This window comes from Citrus clementina, unplaced genomic scaffold, assembly GCF_000493195.1.
Source record: "Citrus clementina cultivar Clemenules unplaced genomic scaffold, Citrus_clementina_v1.0 scaffold_3, whole genome shotgun sequence".
In the NCBI taxonomy this organism is placed as follows: domain Eukaryota; kingdom Viridiplantae; phylum Streptophyta; class Magnoliopsida; order Sapindales; family Rutaceae; genus Citrus; species Citrus x clementina.
The window spans coordinates 2,219,012-2,244,687 of NW_006262339.1; the positions used below are offsets into that span (position 1 = coordinate 2,219,012).

The 25,676-nt window shown below is 34.8% G+C and overlaps 5 protein-coding genes across 12 annotated transcripts in view; 3 read left to right on the forward strand and 2 right to left on the reverse strand.

The window, feature by feature from the left end:
- LOC18046595 overlaps positions 1-2,262 on the forward strand; it is a 2,949-nt gene extending 687 nt beyond the window's left edge. Inside the window, exons 3-6 of the mRNA XM_006439571.2 lie at positions 641-998; positions 1,241-1,715; positions 1,806-1,858; positions 1,962-2,262. Of these exons, the coding sequence (XP_006439634.2) occupies positions 641-998; positions 1,241-1,715; positions 1,806-1,858; positions 1,962-1,994 (919 nt within the window). The 3' untranslated portion in view covers positions 1,995-2,262. The remainder of the gene's footprint in view (positions 1-640; positions 999-1,240; positions 1,716-1,805; positions 1,859-1,961) is intronic.
- A 625-nt stretch (positions 2,263-2,887) lies between these two features.
- LOC18046596 (ubiquitin-conjugating enzyme E2 2) lies at positions 2,888-5,593 on the reverse strand. Of its 2 annotated transcripts, none has more exons than XM_006439574.2 (6): positions 5,302-5,593; positions 4,646-4,786; positions 4,486-4,511; positions 3,646-3,735; positions 3,475-3,563; positions 2,888-3,217 (listed from the first exon to the last, which is right to left on the reverse strand). In XM_006439574.2, exons 2-6 carry the CDS (start codon positions 4,768-4,770, stop codon positions 3,089-3,091), a joined length of 459 nt encoding a protein of 152 aa, XP_006439637.1. In that variant the 5' UTR covers positions 4,771-4,786; positions 5,302-5,593; the 3' UTR covers positions 2,888-3,088. The 2 variants fall into 2 exon arrangements, with proteins under 2 accessions (XP_006439637.1, XP_006439638.1); XM_006439575.2 differs by having other exon boundaries at positions 4,646-4,826.
- Positions 5,594-7,793: 2,200 nt separating this feature from the next.
- LOC18046597 (probable WRKY transcription factor 61) lies at positions 7,794-11,133 on the reverse strand. Its single transcript, XM_006439577.1, has 5 exons — positions 11,011-11,133; positions 10,073-10,150; positions 9,172-9,705; positions 8,910-9,023; positions 7,794-8,753 (listed from the first exon to the last, which is right to left on the reverse strand). The coding sequence occupies exons 1-5, from the start codon at positions 11,131-11,133 to the stop codon at positions 7,794-7,796; spliced, it is 1,809 nt and encodes a 602-aa protein (XP_006439640.1).
- A 5,078-nt stretch (positions 11,134-16,211) lies between these two features.
- On the forward strand, positions 16,212-22,476 carry LOC18045924 (delta-1-pyrroline-5-carboxylate dehydrogenase 12A1, mitochondrial). 7 transcript variants are annotated; one of them, XR_002906345.1, is made up of 17 exons: positions 16,212-16,434; positions 17,051-17,133; positions 17,292-17,305; positions 17,479-17,577; positions 17,772-17,839; positions 18,005-18,062; positions 18,196-18,309; positions 18,585-18,668; positions 18,923-19,027; positions 19,601-19,714; positions 20,198-20,329; positions 20,433-20,522; positions 20,792-20,881; positions 21,319-21,528; positions 21,622-21,732; positions 21,829-21,944; positions 22,031-22,050. XR_002906345.1 is itself a non-coding variant. In XM_024187801.1 (17 exons), the coding sequence occupies exons 1-17, from the start codon at positions 16,355-16,357 to the stop codon at positions 22,167-22,169; spliced, it is 1,671 nt and encodes a 556-aa protein (XP_024043569.1). In that variant the 5' UTR covers positions 16,215-16,354; the 3' UTR covers positions 22,170-22,476. The 7 variants fall into 7 exon arrangements, 5 of the variants coding, with proteins under 5 accessions (XP_024043572.1, XP_024043569.1, XP_024043570.1 ...); XR_002906346.1 differs by having other exon boundaries at positions 21,835-21,944; XM_024187801.1 differs by having other exon boundaries at positions 16,215-16,434; positions 21,865-21,944; positions 22,031-22,476.
- Positions 22,477-23,379: 903 nt separating this feature from the next.
- On the forward strand, positions 23,380-25,665 carry LOC18045925. The gene is made up of 2 exons (XM_006439582.2): positions 23,380-23,756; positions 24,221-25,665. Exon 2 carries the CDS (start codon positions 24,229-24,231, stop codon positions 25,399-25,401), a length of 1,173 nt encoding a protein of 390 aa, XP_006439645.1. The 5' UTR covers positions 23,380-23,756; positions 24,221-24,228; the 3' UTR covers positions 25,402-25,665.
- The last annotated feature ends 11 nt before the right edge of the window (positions 25,666-25,676 follow it).

Sequence of the window (25,676 nt, forward strand, 5' to 3'; positions counted from 1 at the left end):
AAGAAATCACGCTTAGTTTTGAGGAATTTAATTAATTATTGAAAACTATTCAAAATATATGAGAATATAGAAGTCAGTGACATTTTCAGATAAAAAGAAAAAGAATTTGTGCTTGAACTATACATTTTATAATTGCTTAAAATTTGTAACACACTTGAAATATTTATTCTCTTGGATTGCATGGACGTTTAGGTTCCATTCAACTAAAAAATCTATCAATGTCGCTTTCGAAGGAAAAGCAATACTCTGTTTAAAAGGAAATACACAATGGACCTGTGTTGCAGAAGATGACTTACAAGTCATGGAATTAAATTTGGAAAGTATGCTAATCTCATTGAGTAGAATTTGGTTTCATGCAAAACAAAAGAAATTTTAAAGAATAATTTACCCCTTTTGGATTATTTTGTAGTTATTTATATTTTATAATACTCAGAAGTAACGATGGAAGTATGGATTGGTGTAAGGGTCGGTAACAGTAACGCCATGAACACCTATAGCTATATATTCAAGTAAAATGCTTTTATGAATCGAATCACAAACAATCCTTGCACTTTTTCTCTCTTGTACTATGTTATTTCTTGAGGATAAATGCATTTGACTCATTGGTACATTCTGGGTGTCTTCTTTGTTTGTTTTTCAGGGGGAGATCGGCATCAACTGTAAGCAAAAGTGTCAGTGTTCTCGATCTCTCTGCCAAAGAAAAATCTGCCAAGCCACCTAGAAGGCTTTCCATACCTGCCAAGTCAACAGTCAATTCAGCTCCAAAATCAGTTGGCAACATCACTCCAATTTCTGAGACCAGAGCTAAGAGATTGTCTATTCCTCAACGGAAAAGCGAAACACCTCGTTATGATATTTCCCTATCATCTAGCCGAAAGAAGTTCAATGTTCTGTCCTCAGCATCATATTGGCTGAATCAAATTAAGTACTCTGAATCTGTTGCTAAGCACTCAATTTCGCTCGGTTTTTTCAAACTTGCTTTGGAAGCTGGGTGTGAGGTATGCAAATTTCAATACATCATCTCTTTGTTTGTAAACGCAATTTCTCTACACATGTTTGAATTTTATTCTTATATTTGCTGTAGTAAGAATTCTATTTCGTTATATTTAACAGATCCTTATTGATGTACTGAAATGTTTTAGTCTATTGTTTGCTTGAATGTAACATAGAATAGATAACAAGTTGCGCTTACAGGAGTTCTGTATGATAGATGATATTGAACATTTTTTCCTTTTTCCAGCCTCAGAAAATGCGGGATGAACTCAAATCCTATGCTCGTCATTATAATCTAAGTGAGCTTGGAGAAACTGTTAAAGACTTATTTGAAAGGTACAATATATCAGAAACTTTGGAGCAGTTGCAGGTCTCAGAAACCTGCTCTCAGGTGCCTGAAGAGGGGACTCGCTCGTCCGACGATGAGGTTCATAGCTCATCTTCTACAGTGGGAATTAGGAAACTGAAACCCAAGTCTTTGAACACTGATTCTGCTAAAGCTTCCCCGGTCGCAGAATCAGTCAAGAAGGAGATTTCCTCAAAGAATAGCCCTGCACCACCAAGGACGCGGGCGTCTTTGAATAAGAATTCTGCAAATTCAAGATCTGTGTCAGACATTGGGAAGCCTAAGATACAGAAGAAACCCCAGAAGCCAACCAAACAAGAGACCAATAAAGAAAAGGACAGGACTAAGCAAGGAAAGAAATTGGCCGGTGTGGAAGGCAAGTATAAAGTATTAGTTTTTTTTTTTTGGCGATATTTGCTACTGATACTTGGGGGTCTAAGAATTTGAAGATTGCTTTTATTAACAGGTCCAGTTGGTCCTCCGGCAAGTGATAAAGTTGAAGAGAACAAAGAGAACATGGTAAAGCACCTACTTCACTCAAGATAGTTGAAATTTTGTTGTGGATAACTATCTTCCCAAAGGAAATAAGCTTGTATAATTTTGATTCCCACTTGTGCTGTAGGATTCTTACGCAATGGAAGAGATCTGTGCCTGACTGAAGTGACATGCAGACATATATACTGATCCAGAAATGCCTAAGAATATCATTTTCATCCACCTTTAGCGTTTCTTCAGTGTTTGCTTCTTGGTTTTCTTGTGTAGATTTGTATAGAAATTGTTGAGATGAATGCTTTCCAGTCTGGAGTGATAAGAAATTTTTTCTATTGGTCTTTGATTGTTTAAATTGAGATTGTGTTTAGCAAGTCATAATTATTGGTGATACATTTGTATTGAATCATATTTGATCTTCCTCCGATACTGGTACCCATTGATGGATAAATTTGGATTTTTAATATCTGGTTTCTCTTTTATTTTTTTAATAAGTTACAAAAGAACGGGTCAATTGTGATCCAAATCTGTTATGTCAAGTCCGTATGATAACAAATTTAAGAGGACAAAAAAAGAAAAGAAAAGGTGTTCATACGACAATCTAGATCCAAACTACGTACGAAAATCTTTGTCGACTTGAAAGGTTTGGTTTTGGCGACCGCTGAAGTTCAGAGCTAAACACATCACTTTAGATTTAGATTAGTCGGAACTGCAAAAGCTCCGAAAAATATTGGATTAGATTTCTTATTCTTTAAGGGGCAAAATGTCAATATATTATTTATCCAGCTCCCTGCGGGGGTCAATTGTTATGTTATAATCAATTTTTAATTGCTTGGTCCACGAGTTGTTTAACCCTTGATCGAGTCATAACAGCAGCGAAGACAAGACGTGTTAACTGCAAACTGAGAATTGTGATGAGTATGAACATCTGGAATGCAACCAACAGGACAAACATCCCACGACACTGCTTTCATGTCTGAAAACTAGGATGTCGCCAAACCCCAAAAGTGAATGGTCTACTTGAGCTCCATCTTTAAGAGAGGTGACAATTTCTTATGATGAAACATGAAACATGGGAAATCATATAAATTCATCACAAATTGGTACATAAAATTCTATTGTACGCAAGCTCAAAGGCACACAATACTGAAAGTAGTACTATATTATAATATGGATTAAATAGCTTTTAACATTCATATTTGGGAGGGGTAGCAAGACAACTCTGCTTGGTTTTTAATGAGGCAGTGAATGAGAATGAAGTTAATCTGCTGTCCAGCTCTGTTCCACTATTTCCCTTACTCTTCTGTTGTATTCACGCTTGTTCTCACTAAACATCCGAGCAGCTTCTGAATTTGCAGGAGAATTTGGGTTGGGATCACAGAGCAATGACTGCAATGAGCAAATACCAGTCAAATTGTTAGATCAAATGAATTGGACAATTAGAATATTGCAAAAGCTCAATATCTTTTTGTGACCTGGTGATGGTTCATTCAGCAGTTCCATGTAAAAATGGTTGAAAGGACTACTAAACAGTTCTTGACAGTTTTGGTAAAATATGGAAAAGCAAGAGTGCATAAAACTGATGCAATTAAAGTGGAAAAAAAAAAAAAAAAACCACCCATGGAAAAGCAAAACAATTCACAAACCTGAATAGATGTGAGTATAGCTGCCACATCATATATAGGACTCCACTGATTTTGCAAAATATCCAGACAAATACTTCCATCGGCATATACTGACCATATATAGATTACTTTAGTACAGCAATATTTAGTGAATGTATTCACTGAGGGCAAGAAGTTAATATGTTAACTTACTATTTGGATGAAACATCCTAGAAACAAATCGCACAGTTGGCGGTTTGTTTGGATAATCCTCCGTAAACTGAAGGGTCAACTTGAACGTACCTGAAGAATTCAAAATAAAAAATTTGTCATGTGAAATATGGCTATGATATGTCAGGATAAACACTTGTTTTATATCTAGCAGACAATCAATATTAAATATTGTCATGGACTTGGCCTAATGGATCAGCATTTGAAGCTTTCTTACTAACCTTGAAGGAGAAACACCACCTAAGCACTAATAACAGCAACATATCATTCCTCCTATTCTTAAATTTCTACCACCCAAATATTGGAAAGGGCTAGCAGGATTAACTCTCTTTCATTCTTACTACACCTAGGCTAATCCTCTTTTTGTCAACAATAACCTAAAGACAAGTGCAGCATAGGGTTCTACAGATAGAAACTATATAGTGGAGTCATGGGGTAAAACAGCTTACTTAAGGTTCTCTTACTTCAGACTACAAGGTGGACTTTCAATTCCATGTGACAGGTTCATTCTGCAAGTCAATTCATGTAACCATGCAATCAACCCTACCAATTAACTTTTAATTTCAACTATGCAAGGAAGTGAATAGAATTTCAAGAGAAGACAACTTTTTGGCTCATTCTCTATAATCATCTAAATTTAAATATAACGCAAGAGAGTAAACAAAGTTACAGAAAACATAAAGTCATTGATCATTTCAAAGAATACGGACAGCACAGTATGAAGTCCCCCTGGAATATAACTTGAGAGCTCATGGAAAGTAAAATGTAGTAAGCAATTCACCGCATTCCTTTACTAAAAGCACCAGAAGCAGGATGACTCACCTCCATCCCATGGCGTATCATCAGGACTGCAATCCAAATCAGAAAAGAAACCAGAAGCAACTTATCCAACCATCCTCAAATATATTGATATACGGAAATAAAATAAATAACATCAGCAAACACAAATGGAGACTGTCAACACATTTTGTTCTAAACTTACCCAAATATCACAGCATTCCAGAGCATAATATTGTTGTCTTGGGGAGCCCCACTGATGCCTGCAGGCGGGTCTTGCTGCAACCTTTTAAAATCTCTCATCAGCCTCTTCCTTGCAGGTGTCGACATCGTCACCACCCACAAACTTCAGAAATTCAATCAAAAGAAAAATCCAAGTCGTCGTCCTACATTATTCTTTCACGTTAACCAAACATATCATCTTGGATTCAATTCATGCATATCTCTTTGGATCATAAAGACATAAACACCAAACACACTAAAGACAAAAACCGGTTAAGTATCAAAGATCATATCATTCAGCACAATTAAACAAAGGTTAGAAAGTTACTATTTACAACAATTTTCTTTATTTTTCCAATTCTCAATCTACTTTTAGCTACTCAAACCATAATTTGTTTTTTTTTTCCTTCATTTATGCATAAATTGCAGAATCACTAAATGGGTGCAAGAAATTCTCAGTCCACATCTGAATTAGAGATCCCACGCATCAAACAGTCCATAAAAGTAGATTTTTGATTGCCTCAACAAGGAAAAATTAGATCTTTCCTTTGCCGTAACCGATCTAATATAACCAGAACAAGAAAATAAACAAACAAACTCCACAAAACTAACAACAGAAACTAAAACAAAGAACCTAACCTGAAAGGAGACGGTACGAGAAACTGGTAAACAAGAGGGAAAGCTAAGCGGCTTCAAGTTTCAGCGTTGGAATTGATTGAATTTATACAACGAAAGAAAAGAAGAAAAAGACTTAAGTGGATTGAAACGGAGAGTACGAGTGGAGAAGAAAAAAAGAAGAGAGAATCTGCAGACAGCGGAGAAGAAAGCAGAATTCTTTTTTTACGTGAATTGTTGGGATATGGTTGGCCTGTTGCGTGTGTTGAGTCGAGCCCCGTCCCCACTCTGTTTTATATTTTATTGCTGCTCTTGTTTCTGTGCTTATCACTTCCACTTCACACTGTTTATTCTTTTCTTTTCTTTTTTTAATTAACCACCGGCTATTATAGAGAGGGCCCTAAACGAAGGAGGTACTTTTAAATTCATACCATAATTTAGATAAGAAATTTTTGTTCCAATTGAGAGGTATATGTTCTCTTAATAAAGACGATTGTTTATTTTTTTTTAAGTTTAAGTAATTACACACTATTATGTTATAGTGTCACAGCTTAATTATCCCATCATCATACAACAATTTTAAGATGCTTTTTCTTTTATTTTTGGGTGGGTTATGGGACTTAGGGTTTGAGACACTCATATTTTATGCAACAAAACAGAAGAATTGTGACTCTAAGTTGGGCTGTGTGGCAAGATGTGATTAGGGGTTGTGTTACCGTATAATATTACTATAGCGATCATATTTGTATAAGTAGAATATTTACCCAAAATAGGCTATGGGTTTAAATACAGGTATATGGGAATATAGATTATGTCATTGAATTGAATAAGTGGGTGTGGACTTGTAGATAAATGCATCATATGTAACTTTATTTTATTCCTCCTTATCCTTTTTTCCTCGTAAATGTGTAAAGTAATATATATATAAAAAATAAAGAATTTATCTATTAGTTAGAGATGACAAAATGTAGGTTTGAATATGAGATTTTTAAAAAAGAAATAAAAATGTTAGGCTCCAAGCGACATTGAATTTTTATGTATTTTTTTATTTGTTGTGAATTTAAAATGAATTAATAATCAACTAGTTATTCAACATAAGAAAATGAATATTTTAAAATAAGGCCGCTACTAAAATAAAAGAGAAATAATTGGAGATGCAAGGGAACCTCTCCCTTTAACTATATTTATGCTACTATTTAACTATGTTTATGCTACTATTTAACTATATATATTTAAAGGAGAAAATACTTTCATTGTTTGTACCTTAATTTCTTTACAATTTTATAAGAGTAAATACATCAAGAACTCAATAGACGAGGGAAATAAACACTGCGAGTGCCCAAAATTTTGTTCATTACACAGTTGGCGAGACCATATTTATTCAAAACTGTAGAAAAGATATACAGGACGGTGCCGGAATAGCTCAATGTCTCGTAATCCAAAGAACAGAGTCGGCATTTCTTCTTCCGTGCATTAATTTTTTAAGACAAAAAAGAAGAATGTGATCGCATGAACATAATTAGGGAAAGATCGATTTACTCTCAAACGGTACTCTTCTAGTTCTATTTGCCCTCACTGATTCTGGAGACAAAGTGGCTGGGGTGTATCACGTATGGCTAGCCCCCACTGATCATGAATTTTACTTAATTTGGTCATCTTTTAATTTTCAGTTTTTATTTTGCTTCCCTTGATAATCTCTTAATTTTCAATTAATTTTAATTTGTTTCCTGTACATATATACAACTTATCAATCATTCGATTCGAGCATCCGTATTTTCATCAAGATTAAAGATCATAAAGTTAATTGTTTCGAACTACTAAAATGAAGCATTCATGTGGCATTTAAGAATCAACAATGCAGATATTATATTTCTTTGACAGAACATTTAGTATTTTACCATGAATATCTACTAAGATGAAAGATTTTGTAAAGATTATAGTAATAAAATAATAGACATCAATATTTCTTATAATTATTTGATGCTCTACAATTCTTAAAGTAATCAAGCAATAATAATAACCCTATTATCAATCATTCGTAGCATCTCCAATCCTCATTAATATCGACATCATAACGTAAATCATTTTGAACTACTAATTAAAATCAAGCATTCATATGTAGCATTCAAGAGTCAACGAGAATAACATTTATTTGACAATTATCAAAACAACTTTATTGTCAAAGAGTTTGGAGACCTACAACAAGATTAATTCCTAATAATAATAATAACAGCGTAAGTACAATTGACGTCCCTATTCCCACGTATGACGTATCGAACGAATAATTTAACACATCGTCGACCAAATGATTTAAGACAAAAGAAGGGATAATAAAACAAAAAGCGAAAAAATAAAAGGAATTCAATTGACTTTCTTAGCTAGTACTAGTTTACATGCTGTCACCGTCTGCATTGCCAAATTTCTTTATCATACATCATAACTGGTGAAAACACAAATTAAAATTAATAAAAGAAAAAAATCAACACTAATTGTAAGAGAGTGTTCAAAACAAACTTTCAATCAGTGTGCTCTCTATCGTCAGCAGGAGATGCAGAAGCACTCTTAGAAGTTGAAAATGGCAAAGAATTAGGCGGCAGAAAAATCAAACTTCCTGGCTGGTGATGAGAACTTGCTGAAGATGATTTGTTCAAGTAGCTTGTTGCGCAACCACCACCCTTCACTGTTTCTAGAAATTGCTCACCCCACTTGAGTTTCTGCCCTAAATTATCTCCGTTGACCTGATTATTATTTACACCACTACCATTGCCATTTCCAATGATTGATTTAAGAGCAACAGCTAAAGCAGATTGGAAACTTGGGTCCGCTGTTATTGCTTTGGTAGCGGCTGCTATTGTCTCCGCAGGTAAAGACTGTTGAGGAGGAAGATTAGGGTTAGGGTTATTCTTTTGCATGTAGGATTGAAAGATATTATCTGCTGGCTGCCTGCTTCCCATGTTTAAAGATCCAATTTGATTGTTTTTGATGTACGGTTGAGTGCAACTGCCATAGCTAAGTAGCCCATTATTACTCCATGACATCAATGAACTTGATTCTGTGGAACTGAAGTTGAGATTTGTGGAAGAGTATCTCGGGGCTGGGGGATAATTTGAAGTAAACCTACTGAATGGAGACGAAGAAGAAGAGGGTGCTGTAGTTGTTGTGAGATCAAGGGTAATTGTTGGGTGTAAAGGTGAAGCTGACAGTGATGAAGAGGAGTTGGGTGCATAGATTTGCTTTGACTTATCAGATAGGTAAAAGTTGAGTCCGTGCATAAGGAGATTATTGGGTGCTGTGATTGCGGCGGTGGAACCAGGGCGAGAGCTTGATGATGATGACGATGTTGAGCCGGACAATAGCATTGAAGCAGCCGCAGAAGTGGTGGAAGCCATTGCTGTGGCCGAGACAGGAAGTGGGTGGTTGTGGGTTCCTTCATAGGTTGTGATTAAGACGGACATGTCCTCAGCACATCTTTGGACCTGAAATTAAGTAATTATCAAACAAAAGTCTATTAAAGATAAAAAGAGGAAACACTAGTACTAATGGATTTGATTAATGTTCAATTTGTTGAGTAAATTTTTTGTTACAAGTATTACATATGATCCACATAAATTTGGCAATACACACATACATACCTGTTTTCGTACAGGGCATGAAGGTGCAACAGTGCAGCGATAGTAGGCTCGGGGGCAGGGGTTTCCTTTGGCAATCTTTTGTCCATATTTCCTCCATTGGCAACCATCATTCATCTGCACATCAAAAAAAAAAAAAAAATTTATACATCAATCTAATTTTAATGAATTGTATACGATAATGCATCAAGCAATAACAAAATTAAAACCTAATTATTATAAGTTATAAACAAGTTAGATAGATGCGTCAATATTAATCACTCACCGTTGGAGTATCACATCTAGCCCTCACAGAAACCCTAGCTTTCTTGACATGACTTTGTTGCAACATTTCATCATCTCCATTTCTCATTGTCTTATTAAGACCTTTACCGGGTGGCCATGTCTCCCCAGCTTCCTCCTTTGGTTCTTCAAGACTCTGTGCGGGGCTCCGATTAGTCAGAGATTCGTTTGCGTCTGATTTATTAGACGCTTCAAATTTGCAGTCTAGTGCAAGAGACAAGCCTTCTTGAAATTGTTTCTCCTCTTTAACCAGAGAAGAGGTCTTGTTCTTTTCATCCTTTTTTGAATCACTTGGAAATCTTCCGAGGCTAAGAGATACAAGCTCAACTTCTTCCTTGTCACGGTCATGATCATTAGATGTTTCTGTTGATTTCTTTGCTTCTTGGTGAACAATGTTAACAAATTGCGTTTGAAGGGTCTGGTAATCCTTCATAATGCGATTTAGGTACATCTTCAGTTTTTCATTTTCTTGTCTCACCTCACCCATTTCGGCTCTGGCAGTTTCAAGCTGATCATCCTAGCATCACAATAGTGAGAGACCAAATTCAATAATAGTTTTAAAGGAAAAAAATTATACTTATGTGTTTCAAAGACTAAATTCTTCACTCCTAATTAAGATTATTATACATGTGGTCACTCATCGTCAGCCAAGATATCATCAGGAAAATAATAGATTGATTTGATCATGTATTATATATACTGGGAGGTAATTAAGTCGAGGCAATCAAAGGTTAAATTTCAGAGATGTAAAATAAATTTCTCAAACGATCGAGATACTGAAGAACGTTGGAATTTCTGCTGCAACCTCATGTTACGTTAAAGATGTCATTAGCAACCAACCTTCACGCATGCTAGTTAACAGAAATGATCAAACTTGCTCTAACCTGTTCTTTGCGGCTTGAAGAAGATGGTTTTGACTCAGGTCCCAAAGAGGATCCTTTTGCATTAGTTAGTATCGGATGCTGCATCACGATAATGAGAATTAATCGTCAAAAATTAATATTGAACATATATCCAAGGATCGGTGTTAAATGTTTTCATGTAATATCCAATTGATTCAACTTTTATCTGTAGCACATTACCTGTGGACCAAGCCATAATGAACTTGTGGTTTTAAACAGTCAATTTTAATTATATGGTCTATTAAGGTACAACGATTCGTTCGTCCATCTTTTATTATTGGTATTGGTTTTTCAACATGTCTTTTCTTGTATTAAATGAAAACATTTGCATATGTAGATTGATGCGCATATATGTGATCTTAATTACACAGGCTAGTATATTAGAAATATCTTTTCTGATAATATTTTCTTAAATATACAGTTCTTTTTAATTCTTCTGAAGGGAAAATAACTTTCCATAAACAAATGTCAAGTAATAAAAAGTAAAAAACATGCACTGCAAAATTTCGAGGATAAGAGGTTAATTAATTTTTACCATGGACTCTAGCATGTAGATAACGAGGTATTATTGCATATGCGAAAGACTCACAAATTGACAGCCCTGTGTTTTCTAAACAGAATTAAAGGTTAAACCACCTGCTTTCTGCAGCTTAATTAAATGTTTTTGCTTCGCTAAAGATTGATTCGTATCAATATTGTTTTCATTATATGCCCTCTTGTCTCCAGTCTGAATTATTAAAACTTAATGATAGAAAGAAGCAACTGATAAACATGTTGTTAATTTTCAGAAACTTGTTTCTAGACTTGTAAAACCTTCTGACTAAATAAATTCTTTGGTTGCAATACATCTATACAATAATATTAGTAATAATATTCCAAGACATGTAATAAACGGATCTTAAGTGTACAAAGAGCTTTACCTCAGCAACAACCTCTTCTTTATGATCATCACCAACAGAATCAACTCCCTTCTCTTCGTCGGCGGCAGCACCTGTGCGTCCAGAAATTCTCAAAACATCGTCCATAGCTCTTTTCTCCTCCATTAATTTTCTCTTCTTCAGTAAGCCATCTCGAATATTGAAACTTTTTTATAGAGGGAGCTCCTGCCTGCGCTTGCAGCAGTATTTGACTCTCTCTCCTTTTTTGTTTAAGAAAAAAATTCAATTCACAAATCCACACAAAGTCAACACAAGCCCAATCCAATTGCATTAAACTATTACTGTTACAACCCAAGTATAATACATTTTATTTTTCTAAAGAAGAATTCAACTTCAACTCTTTAGATAACATGTCATACATGTATAAATAAAGATGAGAGAGAGACCTTCAAGCCGCAATGATCGGACCCCACGGTCGTAATACTAATAGTGCCATCGTTGAAGTTTCTTGTTTGAAAAAATTCACATGGGGTTTTGGTATTGGTCAAAGTTTTTGCCATCTTTTCGTGTTCCCATGGGTGACCGGAGTTCTTGATTAGGGTTTTTAGTTTTTGGGATTCTTGGTAAGTGTTTATGTCAAACATGGGATCGAAGGATGGATCTTCACTCGTCCATGCATTTGACTTTATCAACGTAGCATAAAAGATTGTTGATTAACTGTAAATCTAACCCTAGCTGGTCTCGATCTATGGTTTTTTTTTTCTTTTTATTCCTTAACACATATATGTGCTCTCCTCATCTTATCTTTTCTTGCTATTTAAGCATATTAAGATATGTGAATATTTAGTCATGTATACTTTAGGTGTATTATTTTGTTATTTTTATTTTTATCAACCACCTATCATCAGTAGGATTCAAAAAATAAAAGATGGGTAAAGTATCTTTTATCATCTAATTAGAAAAGGAAGAATGCGTCTATCGAAAAAGTAAAATAAAATTTACTAATTGTTTATTAGCTATGGAAAATTAGTTTTTTTTTTTTATGTGGAGTTAGAATCTGTTTAAATTTCAATTACAAGATCAAATTAAGAGCAAGATTCATACTGGCTGCAAGAGTTACGCGCTTACTTTGAATATGATGATGATTAACGATAGAAAGTGGAATAATAATTAGTTTATAAATCAACTAATTAAATTTTGAGTTCAACGTTCTATTTTATTATTGTATATGAAAGAGAAATCATATATCATATTATTTGCGATAGAATTTTGGGATATATAGCACTGTTTTTATACATTACCAAATCTGTGAGTTTGGATTTTTTAAAGCATTGCATTATTATATTGAAGAACACGTCTTCTCGGCAATCTTCTTGTATTTTATTTACACGGCTCCATATATAAAACAGCGGAAATTTTGTTCTCCACGTCATTTCAAATATTAATTTCGATTCGATCCTCTTTCTTTCTGCGATAATGGCTAATGAAATTTCTTAGAAAAATGCAATTACAATTATTATAACCCTTTTGTCTAGAGATATTAAAAATACAATTACGCAACTCCATAAGCACAAAAAACTCGACGGGCGCAACTCGATATATATGGCAATTTTGAGGAGAAAAAAGAAAAAAAAAAGCAACAACATTGGGATCATCAAGTCTGTTGACGTCTAATAATTGGCTCTGATCCATCCCCATTTCTGGGTATTTTTCTTTTCATTGGAGTCTGTAAATCAAGACTAGTATCAGAAAAATAATACATCTATTATAGATATTTCATTTATGCACGTGTGTTATAAAATTTTATATACGCACGTAAACTAAAAAAGGAGACAAATGGAGCAGACGACGAATAGAAATGGCAAAAGAGTCGGCGGGTCTCCTTGTACCCTGTTTTATGCATTGATGTGAAAAAGAGATTGCATGTTTCAACGTTCTTTTGTCAAATTTAAAGGCAAACGCCACTCGATGAATCATGAATGTATATACCGAGCATTTTACCTACCATAAAATATATAAACTTGTTTTTTTTGTTTCCCCCCTTTCCCCTACTAAGGCTTCAACAACCAAAGTCTTTGTGTATATATAATTACATGCTTACCTCAAAAATATTCTTGAGCAAGAGGCGACGTTGATACGCATGTATATATATATATATATATATATATATATATATATATATATATATATATATATAGAGTCAATTGTTCCTTGGAATGACTTATATATCTACATGAATGCATTCGCATAATACGGGCATATATACTTCCTCCATACGTAAAATAAATATATACACACACACCACTAATTAAGAGAAAGCTAAATAAGCATCGTAATTTCTTATGTCATTACTCCGTCCTTTATTTTTTGCGATAATTTTATAATTAAGCATTATATCTTAGTCTAACTTGCCGATATTTTTTTTAATCTTAACACAATTTGCTTATATATTTAATTCTAAAATATGATGTAGCGAAATTCTGACTGATTAATAATTAAATTAACCTGATCGAATTTGGTTTCCAAGCAGTCAAACAATTAAACTATGGAGCAGCTGGAAACCTAATAAATATAAAAGCGTGGCAGTCATAATACGTTATATCTATACACACACACACACACGCACACACACGGCTGATGATGATGAACATTGGAGTAATCACGATTTAAATATTCGCGTGACGTCCCTGAGACTTTTGCTGGATTTTGAGTTAAATAATTAAGATAATTTTGTGATTACTCTATTAATTGAAAGGTCAACGGTTCCAAACAAGCAGTTGATTGAGCATTTATAAATAGTAATCCGAATTTGGATTGCCCTCTTTAAGTGAATTTCAACTTAGATTTTGGAAGACATACTGGGTACAAACAAACTTATAGTAACTTGTATACACGTACGATCTTGCTTTCCGGTAAATGCCTAAACAAATTGAGAAAGCTAGAATGGAAATGTGAGCAACACCATTTTCTTGTAAATAAAGCTAGGGTTTGTCGCAGTATCAAGGTTACTCAAGATGTTGGATTTATTTCTCACATATTGTGGACTGACATAACTCATTCTAATAATTTTTCATGTTTCACTGGATTAATACGTGACTGATGTCAAATATTAAGGAGCAATTTTGACAGACTCATTTATTAAGTGATCAAATATTATGTTAATGAGTCTGATTTTGTCATACCCTATATAGTAGTGTATTATGGACAAATATAACTTTCAATTATATTAATTTATCTCATAATGGGATGAGTAATTTTATACTAACACATGAGTGATCCCTGCACTCAACCACAATATTTAAATCACTTCAACCTATGGGGAGTTAATGCTTATAGAATTTGGGGTATGAGTACAGTGCACCTCTCTCTCTTTTCTCCCTTGCCAATTGAGTGTGTGTGTGTGTGTGTGCGCGCGCGCGCAGTGCATGAAGAGCTTGATTTGTAGCTAAAATCAAAGTAAAAATTACTGCAAAATGCTGGATTCGCAGGCTAAAAACAAAATTTGGATTCATGGTTAATCAAAATAAATCTTGAACTTTTACTTACTGCATGTGTTTGCTTGGAAATGCAAGAACAAGAGCATAGAACTCAAATTTATTTCATCACGGAATTATTGGTTGTCGCTTAGTTTGATTCGGGTTGTCGAAAAATGAACCAAAACAACCATACTTATATTATTTATTTTAGGTGGAAACTCTATTTAACGATTATTTATTTCAACTTTGTACGTTCAATTATTTCTCTACATCTGACTCCTCCGACCAACTTGCATGTTACTTGCCTACTTGGTTGACATTCAAGTAACCAACTGCCAGCATAAGGTTAGGTTAGTGAGTTTATTGACTAAATATATTTACCGACATAAGTGACACTTGCAATTTACTAATTAACCCACCAAAAAACTAATAAATTATTATTTTTTTTAAAAAAAAAATTAATTAATTTTGAATACTTCCTTGACGGAAGCGTTCAGTTCTCGGTACTGTATTATGATATCTGATTATGATTTGTAGAATAGATAACAAGAATTACTTTGGTAGTCCTACTTTCACAGTCCACCTCCAACCCAAAACTAACCAAATGCAAATTGCCAAGTTGTAAATGAGAGCGTGTTGATTCCTCTTCCTTTTTCTTTATCTTCTTCTTCTTCTTCTTCTTCTTACTATTTTTTTTTTCAATTCTTGAACAAGTCAATTTTCTACATACCTTCCCACCAGACATTGTTGTATTGTTGTTAGAAAATGGAATGCTGGTCAGAGTAACACAGCCACTAACTGGTGATGCAAGCTATCAAAATGTCAACCTGTCTCTTTGGTCTTATTGTTTTTTATTGCGTTGAAAATGAAAAAAAAAAAAAAAAGGATCACCAGCAAACTGCTAACTGGAGGTTCTTCAACGGATAAAATAGGTTTTTATTGTTTTAAAAATAGAAAGATAGCTAGACAAACGTCTATGCTCATTTCAAAATTAGAAATTTAAATATTTGTTTCCTTTTTTGAATTTCACTTATTTGGATAAAAATCACGACAATTAATTAATATATTAAAAAGATACTGCTTTTACCTCCATTCAAGCGGCAGATGAAATTCACCTCTTATGGAAAGAGTTTGAATGTTATTATGGGCCATGGAAGATTAGGTGTAGTTATTATGGGCCCGAAACCGAGACTGAACTGGTCTTTCACAATTTTGACATTAAAAAGTGAAAAATCGTAAACGTCTCCCTCCTCCTCTACTTAATATTTTAAGAAATAAAAAGACTAAAAAGTGACAGTGGTTACACGTGACCATTTGTGTGTGTATATACGATATATTTATATTTTTGTCCATATTCGGCTTTTAGGTTAGAGCGATTGATTTGTAACGTCTCTCTTTGCACCCCACCACTGAGAAATTATATTATTGCAGCCGGGAATCGTCTTACCATATAATATACTATTATGCAGCTGAGCACCATCACGGTCCATAGAGATGCAGCCCTCTGCCACGTACATCAGCACCAGAATCTAATGATGATCGTCGATCTTATCTCCGAATGCTAAATTAAACTTGCGCCGCAGAGAGAAACAGTGAGTTTGACAACAGCGTGAAAAAAGCACTTGGGATATGAAGTGGCGGCATTATCTAATACCATCTAAGTGGAGAAAGAGGACAAAATGATGACCGTGTGATGTGTAGATTGTACGGGGACTCTTTAGTCTTTGGAGCAAAAGTGTCCAGCTGTTAAGATTTCATTGCGCTTGATCGTTGTAATAAATGCGTCAGATGGCTCTTTTTATTTCTCTTTAAAAATTAGCACAAAGGTCAATCGATCTTGTGTTACTCTATAGAAGTCTAATACTCTCTCTCGATTCAGTTCTGCATCAGTCTCGGCCGCCCAAATCGCCATGTATAGAGTTGTAGCCAGCAGAGCATTCAGAGCCGGAGCTCCTCAAAAGGCTTTTGGCTGTTGGTTCAATCTCTCTAGGTATTTTATTCGTCCTGCTCCTGCTGTTATTTTTCTCTTTCTTTTTTAATTTCTTGTGTGGAAAATTGTGCGGGAATCCCATTTGGGTGGTTTTTGATAGATGTTATTATTGTATTTGTATGGGTTTGTGTTAATTTTTGAAGCGATCATAAAGGCTAGTAAAGTTCAGTTTTTTTTCTTCTTTCAGAATCATTGAGTAATGCATATTTTTTCTTTCCCACAAGCAGTCTTGTGGGAAAGGATTTCGTGGCTTAGCTTCCTTTGGAATTTCAACTGTATTCCTTGCGGAAGCATTTTCTGTTTGTTCTGGCCATCACCGAGACCAAGTTTTTAACTGTTATGCAAATGCAATCAGTTCATTGTATTCTCTTTCTCGATTCTTTTGAGAATTGATGCTGAATCTACTTGGTGATGATGGTGTATATATCAGTTGAACTTATTGATCCTCTAATCGGATTTTTTCCCTTATATTTTACTATACACGAGTCTATGATTTTAGCGGCTGTCTGAAGTTTGGATGCTTAAGATTCTGGCATTCTCTTTGTGGAGTTACTATGTGTATCATTATGGTTCTTCAATAACTTCTTTCTTTGATTTTTCTCATTTCTCTGTGTAGCAGATCAGCTCATACTTTACCTTTTGCTACATTAGAGGCAGACGAAATATCAGGTTCTAAACCTGGTGAAGTGTACAATTTGGGTAGGTACAGCTCCTGTCGCATCAGTTTTTATCTCATAAGCTGGGAAAAAAATGCTCAAATAATAGTGAGATACGCATTAGCAACTGTTTTAGTTTTTTTATCTCATATTGGTTCCTAATTTTGATTTTCTATGTTTATACATTTTCTGGACTTTCAGTTAAGCATGTTAAGGTAATAAATGCATTGAGTTGACCTTAAGTTTGAAGGTAAAATCAGTGATTCTAGAGATTTCTATATGTGTGGCTTACATGAGTTGTTTGCTCCTAATTGGCTTTAAACTTGCTATGTATCAAGCTTCATGATACAAATATCTTGAACTTAGAATGTCTTTGATTTTAGTGCAGGGTAAGTGGACAGGATCATCAAATTGGAGTACGTTATTAGATCCATTAAATGGAGAACAATTCATTAGAATTGCTGAAGTGGGTGAAAAAGAAATCCAGGTATTTTCTTTGTGTGTCATGCACGGTGGTTTCATTGGTTTATTTGCTTATAGATAAGGAGACGCCTTGTTCCGAGTTTGTTTACATCATCATTTTCTTTTTTTCTTTTTTTCAAGTGGAATTGGTCTAAACATTTGTTTGATACCGTGGTTGCTCTAAACTGAAATTTTCCTACTGCTGAATTGCATTTGCAGCCATATGTAGAGAGCTTGTCCAAGTGCCCTAAACATGGTCTGCACAATCCCTTTAAATCACCAGAGAGGTTTGTCTGGACTTTTCTTTCATTCCTTTATCTTTGTTTGCTGTTTCTGAGTTTGTTTATTGGGTTATCAGATGCAAAGTTGTCATAATCAATATTTTTATTTTCTTATGTGTAGAAGATTTTTTTTTCCTATGATAATTACTCTTAGTGGATCTTGTCTGACAGATATCTTTTATATGGAGATATATCTACAAAGGCAGCCCACATGCTTTCACTGCCAAAGGTAATGCATGTTGAACAAAAGAATTATGAGCTTCTATATCCCTTCATGTAACTGACATTGAAATTCTGTAGTTCGGTTTATTGGTTAATATGGACTTCTGTTGGACACTATTTTGATTTCATATGACTTTCAGGTCTCCAATTTCTTCACTAGGTTGATTCAGAGGGTTTCTCCTAAGAGTTATCAGCAGGCTCTCAGCGAGGTTCAAGTTACACAGAAATTCCTTGAGAATTTCTGTGGCGATCAGGTATAATAAGATCAGCCCGGCTGAGAGTTTTTGGTCAGAAAAGTAGATAGAAAAGAAAAATATCCTGCCAGATGACATTCTCTGATGTCGAATGACCAAGGGTTTTGTGTATCTCTATTTGCATTTTATTTCATTTGAATGGGTGCATTGATATATTCTTTTGCATCACTTTTTTGCCACATCCATGCATGCTTTCTTGACATGGACAACTTTCAGCTTTTATCCCTCTGAGAAGTCACTGAAGAAGTTCTACCAACTTATTTGTGATCTGGCAGGTCCGATTTTTAGCAAGATCGTTCGCTGTTCCTGGAAATCACCTTGGACAGCAGAGCCATGGTTATCGTTGGCCTTATGGTCCTGTAAGGCATTTGCTTTCAATATATTTTGTAGTTAATTATAATTTATTGTAGTGAAGCTGTCTTAGCATGATATCTGTTACCACCTTGTCAAGATGTCTGCATGCACCATCTTTACATTACTTTCTTATGCAGCATTGGGGTTCCTTATATGTTCTAGGTCATCATAATTGCTCTTTTTCCCTGTTATATATGCTTTCTTGTCCATAGATTGTCATGTGATATGTGTTGGTGAATCTGAACGAATGTCTGTGCAGGTTGCAATTATTACTCCCTTTAATTTTCCACTGGAGATTCCTTTACTTCAGTTGATGGGTGCGCTCTATATGGGTAATAAGCCCATTCTTAAAGTTGATAGCAAGGTACGTTGTTGAATACCATTGGTGGCGTAAAATTATTGTTTCATTATTGCAGATATGAGATGCAAAATGAGTTATTTTCACTATTAACCAAATTTTTAAATGCAACTGAGGATGTTCCTAATGAATGGCTCATTTGGTTTGGCTTTTTGTGCTGAAAGAAAGAGGTCAAGGGTTTACGTCCAAAGCTATATGTTTAATATGAGGTGGTATGTGGTGCATGGACACATGGTAACCAAAAAAAAATGGAAAAATTGTAACTGACGATAAATATACTTGTTGTTTACAAATTATTGTCACTGATGTTCATTGGTGGCAGAATTAGAAAAGGACCAAACAGTATGTTTAGAGGAAAAAAAATTCCTGGATGTTTAATGAATTAGCTGGGTAAGGAGAGAGAATGATAGTTTACATGAATAGTACTCAAGTTAGTGGACTGGTGTTCTCTGCAATTTACATTGATTTCAGAACATTCAAATTTTTGTTCATAATGAGGAAAATGTAGTTCTGCTTTTGTTCTGTTATTGAAGTTCTTACTAATTCATGGATGTTCTGGCTTTAAAAAATGTCCCATAGGTCAGCATTGTTATGGAGCAGATGATCCGTTTGCTTCACTATTGTGGGTTACCTGTCGAAGATGTTGACTTCATAAATTCTGATGGGAAAACAATGAACAAGCTTTTGATGGAGGTTAGCATCTAAAAGTGTTAATAAATTTATTTCAGTGGTTTATACTTGTGTTGTTTGGGATATACTTGCTTGCTTTAGCAAATACTTAGCTGAGTAAGCTTTATGTCTCACTCCCTATTGAGGTACTACTCGATCATATGTTATATTTCACTAATCTCTCCAGATTTATCACTGATGTTAATCACTTTTACCTTCTATATTTCCTAAGTCCCTATTTTAGTTATGCACTTCTATTCTTTCATTCCTTTTTCTCCCTTTCCTTCTTCTAACTTCTTAATTGGGTATTAATCTGATTTGATATTTTGTCATATTCTCTTCAATTTATCTTGGAATAATTTAACTTTATCATGTTGTTTCTTATGGGTATTGCTATGTAACTCTAACCCACAAATTTTGCAGCGTTCATAGCGTGTCTGTATTTAAAATGTTGATTTGCATGTAAATTGTGGATTGGTGTTTTGTTGATATTTTACTCTTTTACAGGCAAATCCACGAATGACTTTATTTACTGGAAGCTCAAGAGTGGCTGAAAAATTGGCTGTTGACCTGAAAGGTCGCGTTAAACTGGAAGATGCAGGATTTGATTGGAAAATCTTGGGACCTGATGTTAATGAGGTTTCTTGCGGGCAATTAATTATTTCACTTTAGATCATGCAATTTTTTTCTTCTTGATTTAAGATCATTTTTGACTTCTTTCTTGTTGATATTTGAATGTTAGGTGGATTATGTTTCATGGGTGTGTGATCAAGATGCATATGCATGCAGTGGCCAAAAATGTTCTGCACAATCAGTACTATTCATGCATGAGGTTAGTTGCTTCAGATTAGCTTTTTGTACTTGTTATTGTATAAATGTATCAACGCTTTCTTACTAATCTTGAGCTATTAATGCTTATAACTAAGGTTGAGGATATAATCTCTTGTAGTTCCATTCCTTGATCAACTCGTATTTTAAGTTTTTATGTTGAATCAAGAGAGTTGATTTTACATTTGACAGTATGTACACTTAGCATCCACAGATTTGCAAATTCAATGGGTTGGCTCTTTCCATTGTTAATATAAATGTTTACTTGTTCAGAATTGGTCTTCAACTTCACTTTTATCCAAAATGAAAGATCTTGCCGATAGAAGAAAGCTGGAAGATTTAACCGTCGGCCCTGTTCTTACTGTAAGTGTGACTTTTTTCTCCTTCTTTTCCCTACTATTATAGATTTTTTATTTCAGATTGCTCATAAGATACCATTCAGTAATGGTGGATGCTGTTCATGGACTTTCGGTTAAATGGAATTACATGAGCACATTATGAGTTCGTTAGGCTTTACAGATAAATTGTGAATTTCTGGACTGTCCAATTCACCATAAAAATTGTACGCTAGTGCAAATAGAACAAAAGAATGCTTGGTTTGGCTTGACTCTATATTCCCATTTCTTGTTGACTGCCACCCAAGACTCTGAACTATGTGTTTAGCCTGTTGGGGTATGTGCCCAAAGCATTTTTCCTCAAAAAAGAAAATAAAAAAATAAAAAAAAATATTACCATCTAGGTCATTCTAAAATTCACGCTTTTACTGTTTCTCTGTTTTGGATTTTGTATTGTTGTTGCAGTTCACAACTGAAGCAATGCTTGAGCACATGAATAAATTGCTTAAGGTACCAGGTTCAAAGTTACTCTTTGGTGGTGAAGAGTTGAAGAACCATTCCATCCCATCCATATATGGTGCTCTAAAACCAACAGCCGTCTTTGTGCCACTTGAAGAAATTCTGAAAGATGGAAATTATGAACTTGTAACAAGAGAAATCTTTGGACCTTTTCAGGTAAACAAAGAGAAATCAATTATGTTAGGGAATTACCATTTGTTGACAATTGGATGTTAATGGTACTCACAATAGCAAATATTCATGTTTTAGATTGTCACCGAGTATAAGCAAGATCAACTTCCTCTAGTGTTGAATGCTTTGGAGAGGATGCATGCACATTTAACAGCTGCAGTGGTTTCAAATGATCCACTCTTTTTACAGGCAAGCTTAAAGTTAAAGAAATCATTTTCTCACTCTCCAGTTTCATCCTCAGAACAATGAAACCATATTTTGCATGATGTGTCAAATTTTCTGTAGCTTCAGCTCATTTCTTGTCAGTAAATCAATTCGCAGGAAGTGATTGGGAATACAGTGAATGGCACTACATATGCTGGATTAAGAGCAAGAACAACTGGAGCTCCACAGAATCACTGGTGGGTAAAATAAATAATTTTTCCAGTTTTCATATTTCATGAGAAGTTTGTTGGTGCTTATCAGCAGAAATTGGGGGATATGACAGGTTCGGACCATCTGGAGATCCGAGGGGTGCAGGAATTGGAACCCCGGAAGCAATAAAACTTGTTTGGTCTTCCCATAGAGAAATCATATACGATTATGGTCCTGTACCAGGGAATTGGGAGATTCCACCATCTACTTGAAGATTCCCATTGGTTAGAAGGCATCAAGATTAATCCTGAAGAGAGTTTATGATCCCCAATATAATGCATCATCTGATAGCAGCTTAGTATTTCTCATTCCTTAGTTATCCTAGCTAGTTTTATGAAATAAAAAATATGGGCAATTTTGTATTTCACAAATTGATACTGAGAATTATGCCACTCTTTTCGGCCTCATCTCCTGTGGTGAATGCATGAGCATGCAGCAAAAAATGAGTTTTAATTTTATGTTATGAATGGTATATGCTTATCTCCAATAATTGATTCCATATAATGGCAAATTCTGTGACTTCTCACTTTTGATATTATTTTTACAAATACAATGTACGATTGGGCCATCGGCAATAAACACACTTCGCAACGTGTTTGTAAACATCACAAGCAATAGGAAATATCATTTTAGATTTATTTTATCACGAAAGCTGCTGCGTTGGAGCATCTCCAAAGCAGTCCCCAGAAATGGTTGGATGCATATAATTGAATCTAAAATAATTGTAATAACATGAATCTAATGATTTTTTAGATTGCTCTGTGTTGTGGCACTTCCAACGTAGCTGAATTCTTTTATCATTTGATGTTGCTCTTTTAATTAAAAGAGCTGATCAAATTTGATTTGTGATGATGATGATAATTAGGATCCCTCTAAATTACATGCATGTACCTTACAATCCTCTCACATGAATAGTGAGTGGACCCACATCATTCACTATTCATGTGAGAGGGGTGTAAGGTACATGCATGTAACTTAGCATTAGCCTGATAATTATCATGAGATCATAGCTTTGGGAGTTATTGCACCGAGTGTCTGTTTGATGTGATTTATTTAATAATTATAAGTATTTATTTAATTTTATAAGTTCTTATTATAATTTTTATTGTTGTTTGGTTGCTTTTTTAGTAGGGTTTTAAGAGTTTAAATAAATTATTTTGTCTCTACTAGTAAAAGTTTAAATTTTGGTATTTTGAGAGTAGAGGGTTGAAAAGTTTTTTTAAATGTTAAAATATCTAAAAATATTCTCTACTTATTTGATAATATTATTTTATTCTTTTCATAACATAATTTAAAAAAATTACCTATTAAAGTAATTTCATAGATTTTTAATAAAAGATTTTTTTGACAACCAAATAACTAAAATTTTTTAAATAAAAGTTTTATTTGTAAAAGTTCTACTACTAAAAATTCTACTTAAATAAATTTTACTTGAAAAGTTGTACCAAACCGAGTTTTAACGCTTATGTGATAATGGAAAATTTACGGAAATGCCCAAAATGGTAACTGGGTTAGTTTTGTAAATCGGCCCTAAGTTTGGGTACTCCTCTGCAAGTTCTCCCCCAAATTTCTTCTCACTTCTCTCCTTTGACCAGCTGTCTTGCAAAACCCTGTGCTCCCCCAAAAACCCTTTGACGTCTCTCTCTTTCTCTCTCTCTTGCCGATTAGCGGCGCCAATTACTGCACAGACCATTTTTGTACTCAGTATTCTTAACTTCAGAAAACTTCCCAGTCACATCCAAAAGGAAACCTGAACAATCAAGCAAGGCTGCCGCTAGATTTGTGATCCTTAAAATCAGGTATCTTTTCACTTCTGTTTCTGAGTGTGCTTTTATTAATGGGTTTTCGTTATCTTAGCTTTTACGATTGCTTTTCGTTCCTGAAATTTCTTTGGACATCCAATGGGTCTATGAACAAAGCAGTGATTTTTACATAAATATCTGCCTTTTAGGTTGATTTTTATGATTGTTTGTTGGTTCTCATGGTTTTTGTTTTCGTTTTTGAAACTGCTCGCCTAACTAACGTGGGTTTCATGTTGGCGCCCCGCAATATGACTTTTAACCATTTTCTCTTTTGAGGCTTTTGGTTTTCTTTTTTCTTATGGTTGAAACTTATTTCTAGAATATCTGCAGATATGGTTCACCTTAAATGCAGAATTGTTTAAAGATTAGTTTCGTGTTTTTTTTAAAAAAAAAATTATTATAATGCCTTTTATTCTTAGGTTATTTATTGTACGTAACTGATTTCAAGTTTTTGATCGCAGTTATAATCATGACATTGCTGGAAGTGATAACCAAGGCCGTTGCCAATCACGAACTACCAGGTTCCCAATTAGAGCACCCGATCATACTCAACCCAGATAATATTTTCCTCAACTTGAAGCCAGAACTTGAGGGTGCGAGTGCTGCTTCACTTGTAAATCCTGTTTCTGGATGGCAAATCTCTGAAGTTGATACCTATCTCATTGACTCAGGCAAGAAATTCCATGCAAAGCTGAAGCGAAAGCTTAAAGATACTAACAACTTTGATAAGGATGAATTTATTGGGATTTTGAACCCATATCTCCAGAAAATTGGTGAGAAAGTTGGAATTTCCACCAGGATTAATAGATCTGATAGTGGATATACTCAGGGTTTGATTGAAAAGGTTGGCTTTTTAATGGGTCGAGATGTGGCATCTTTGGTATTGGAAGCATGCATCAGTTTGAGGATTTGGGAATTGGTGGAGACTTTGATAGTTCATGGGCTTGTTGATCATTCCTCGTACTCGAATTTGGTTACGAGACTTGCAACAGAAAAGAGGTCAGATTTGCTTTGTCTTTGTGTTAAATATTCTCCAGATCTTGGATCGTCTGAGTTACTCTGCATTTTGAAGTACTTTCTTTGTCCACCTAAAGATGCTTATGGTAGCATGGGTAGTGTGAGGATGGAATGGGAGAGCCAAGCCTTGTTAGCTATTGAGAAGGCGAGCGATGAAAATCTCTCTAGGAAGAAATTGTGTTTGGCAAAGGAGGCTTCAATACTGTTGATGGTTGCACATGATGGATTTTCAGTTTCTGAACTTTGTCTGCATTATTTGTTAGCATCTTCAAACATTGATGAGGTGATACTTTCCTCCTCAATAAGTAAGTTGAATGGTAAGGAGTTGATGGGCTTGATTCGGTACTTGGGGAAATGGTTGAAGAAATTTGAGAGGTTTCCCCAGGCTGGTCCATGTCCTGAAGCATCATTCGGGTTGGGTTTGAAGGCTTGTGATTGGGTTCCTAAGCTTGAAGTTATTGTGCAATGTCTTGGTTTGGTGCTTGATGAGAACTTTTCTTCACTGGTGCTGCTCCCAGAGTTTCAGGAGGAGCTGAGATCTATTGAGGGAGTGGTTAGTACTCTAGCATCAGAAGCGCGATATTGTTGTTCGTTAGCGAACGTAGTTAAAAGATTTGGGAGTTGATGATGAAGGGGTGCAGTGACGTATATCAATGTTGCACAATTTTGCCTAATTTTTATAATGTCATTGTAATCTCTCTCTTTTTTTTTTTTTGGGAATGAATCGAAGCTGTTTAACAAGATTATGGTTTGAGTGGTTTGATTGTGATAACTGTTTGATCTATAAAAGCATATGGATCTTTTTCTCCGCTTTCAAATGGCTGCAATGTATTCGTAGGACCTCATTTAGAGAGTTTTACTGTTTAAGAGCAGCTCTTAGGCCTGACCATCTATCAATTT

What these genes read in the sequence shown, in the direction of transcription:
- LOC18046597 (XM_006439577.1), bottom strand. Translation starts at nt 11,133, where the DNA reads ATGGAGGAGAAAAGAGCTATGGACGATGTTTTGAGAATTTCTGGACGC. An exon ending in AAGAAGAGGTTGTTGCTGAG is followed by an intron (nt 10,151 to 11,010) that starts GTAAAGCTCTTT and finishes ATCGTGATGCAG; the next exon opens with CATCCGATACTAACTAATGC. An exon ending in CTAGATGTGATACTCCAACG is followed by an intron (nt 9,024 to 9,171) that starts GTGAGTGATTAA and finishes TTTGATGTGCAG; the next exon opens with ATGAATGATGGTTGCCAATG.
- LOC18045925 (XM_006439582.2), top strand. Translation starts at nt 24,229, where the DNA reads ATGACATTGCTGGAAGTGATAACCAAGGCCGTTGCCAATCACGAACTA.
- LOC18045924 (XM_024187801.1), top strand. Translation starts at nt 16,355, where the DNA reads ATGTATAGAGTTGTAGCCAGCAGAGCATTCAGAGCCGGAGCTCCTCAA. An exon ending in TGTTGGTTCAATCTCTCTAG is followed by an intron (nt 16,435 to 17,050) that starts GTATTTTATTCG and finishes TTCTCTGTGTAG; the next exon opens with CAGATCAGCTCATACTTTAC. An exon ending in AAATCTTTGGACCTTTTCAG is followed by an intron (nt 21,529 to 21,621) that starts GTAAACAAAGAG and finishes TTCATGTTTTAG; the next exon opens with ATTGTCACCGAGTATAAGCA.
- LOC18046596 (XM_006439574.2), bottom strand. Translation starts at nt 4,770, where the DNA reads ATGTCGACACCTGCAAGGAAGAGGCTGATGAGAGATTTTAAAAGGTTG. An exon ending in TAGGATGTTTCATCCAAATA is followed by an intron (nt 3,564 to 3,645) that starts GTAAGTTAACAT and finishes ATATATGGTCAG; the next exon opens with TATATGCCGATGGAAGTATT. An exon ending in CTATACTCACATCTATTCAG is followed by an intron (nt 3,218 to 3,474) that starts GTTTGTGAATTG and finishes TGCTCATTGCAG; the next exon opens with TCATTGCTCTGTGATCCCAA.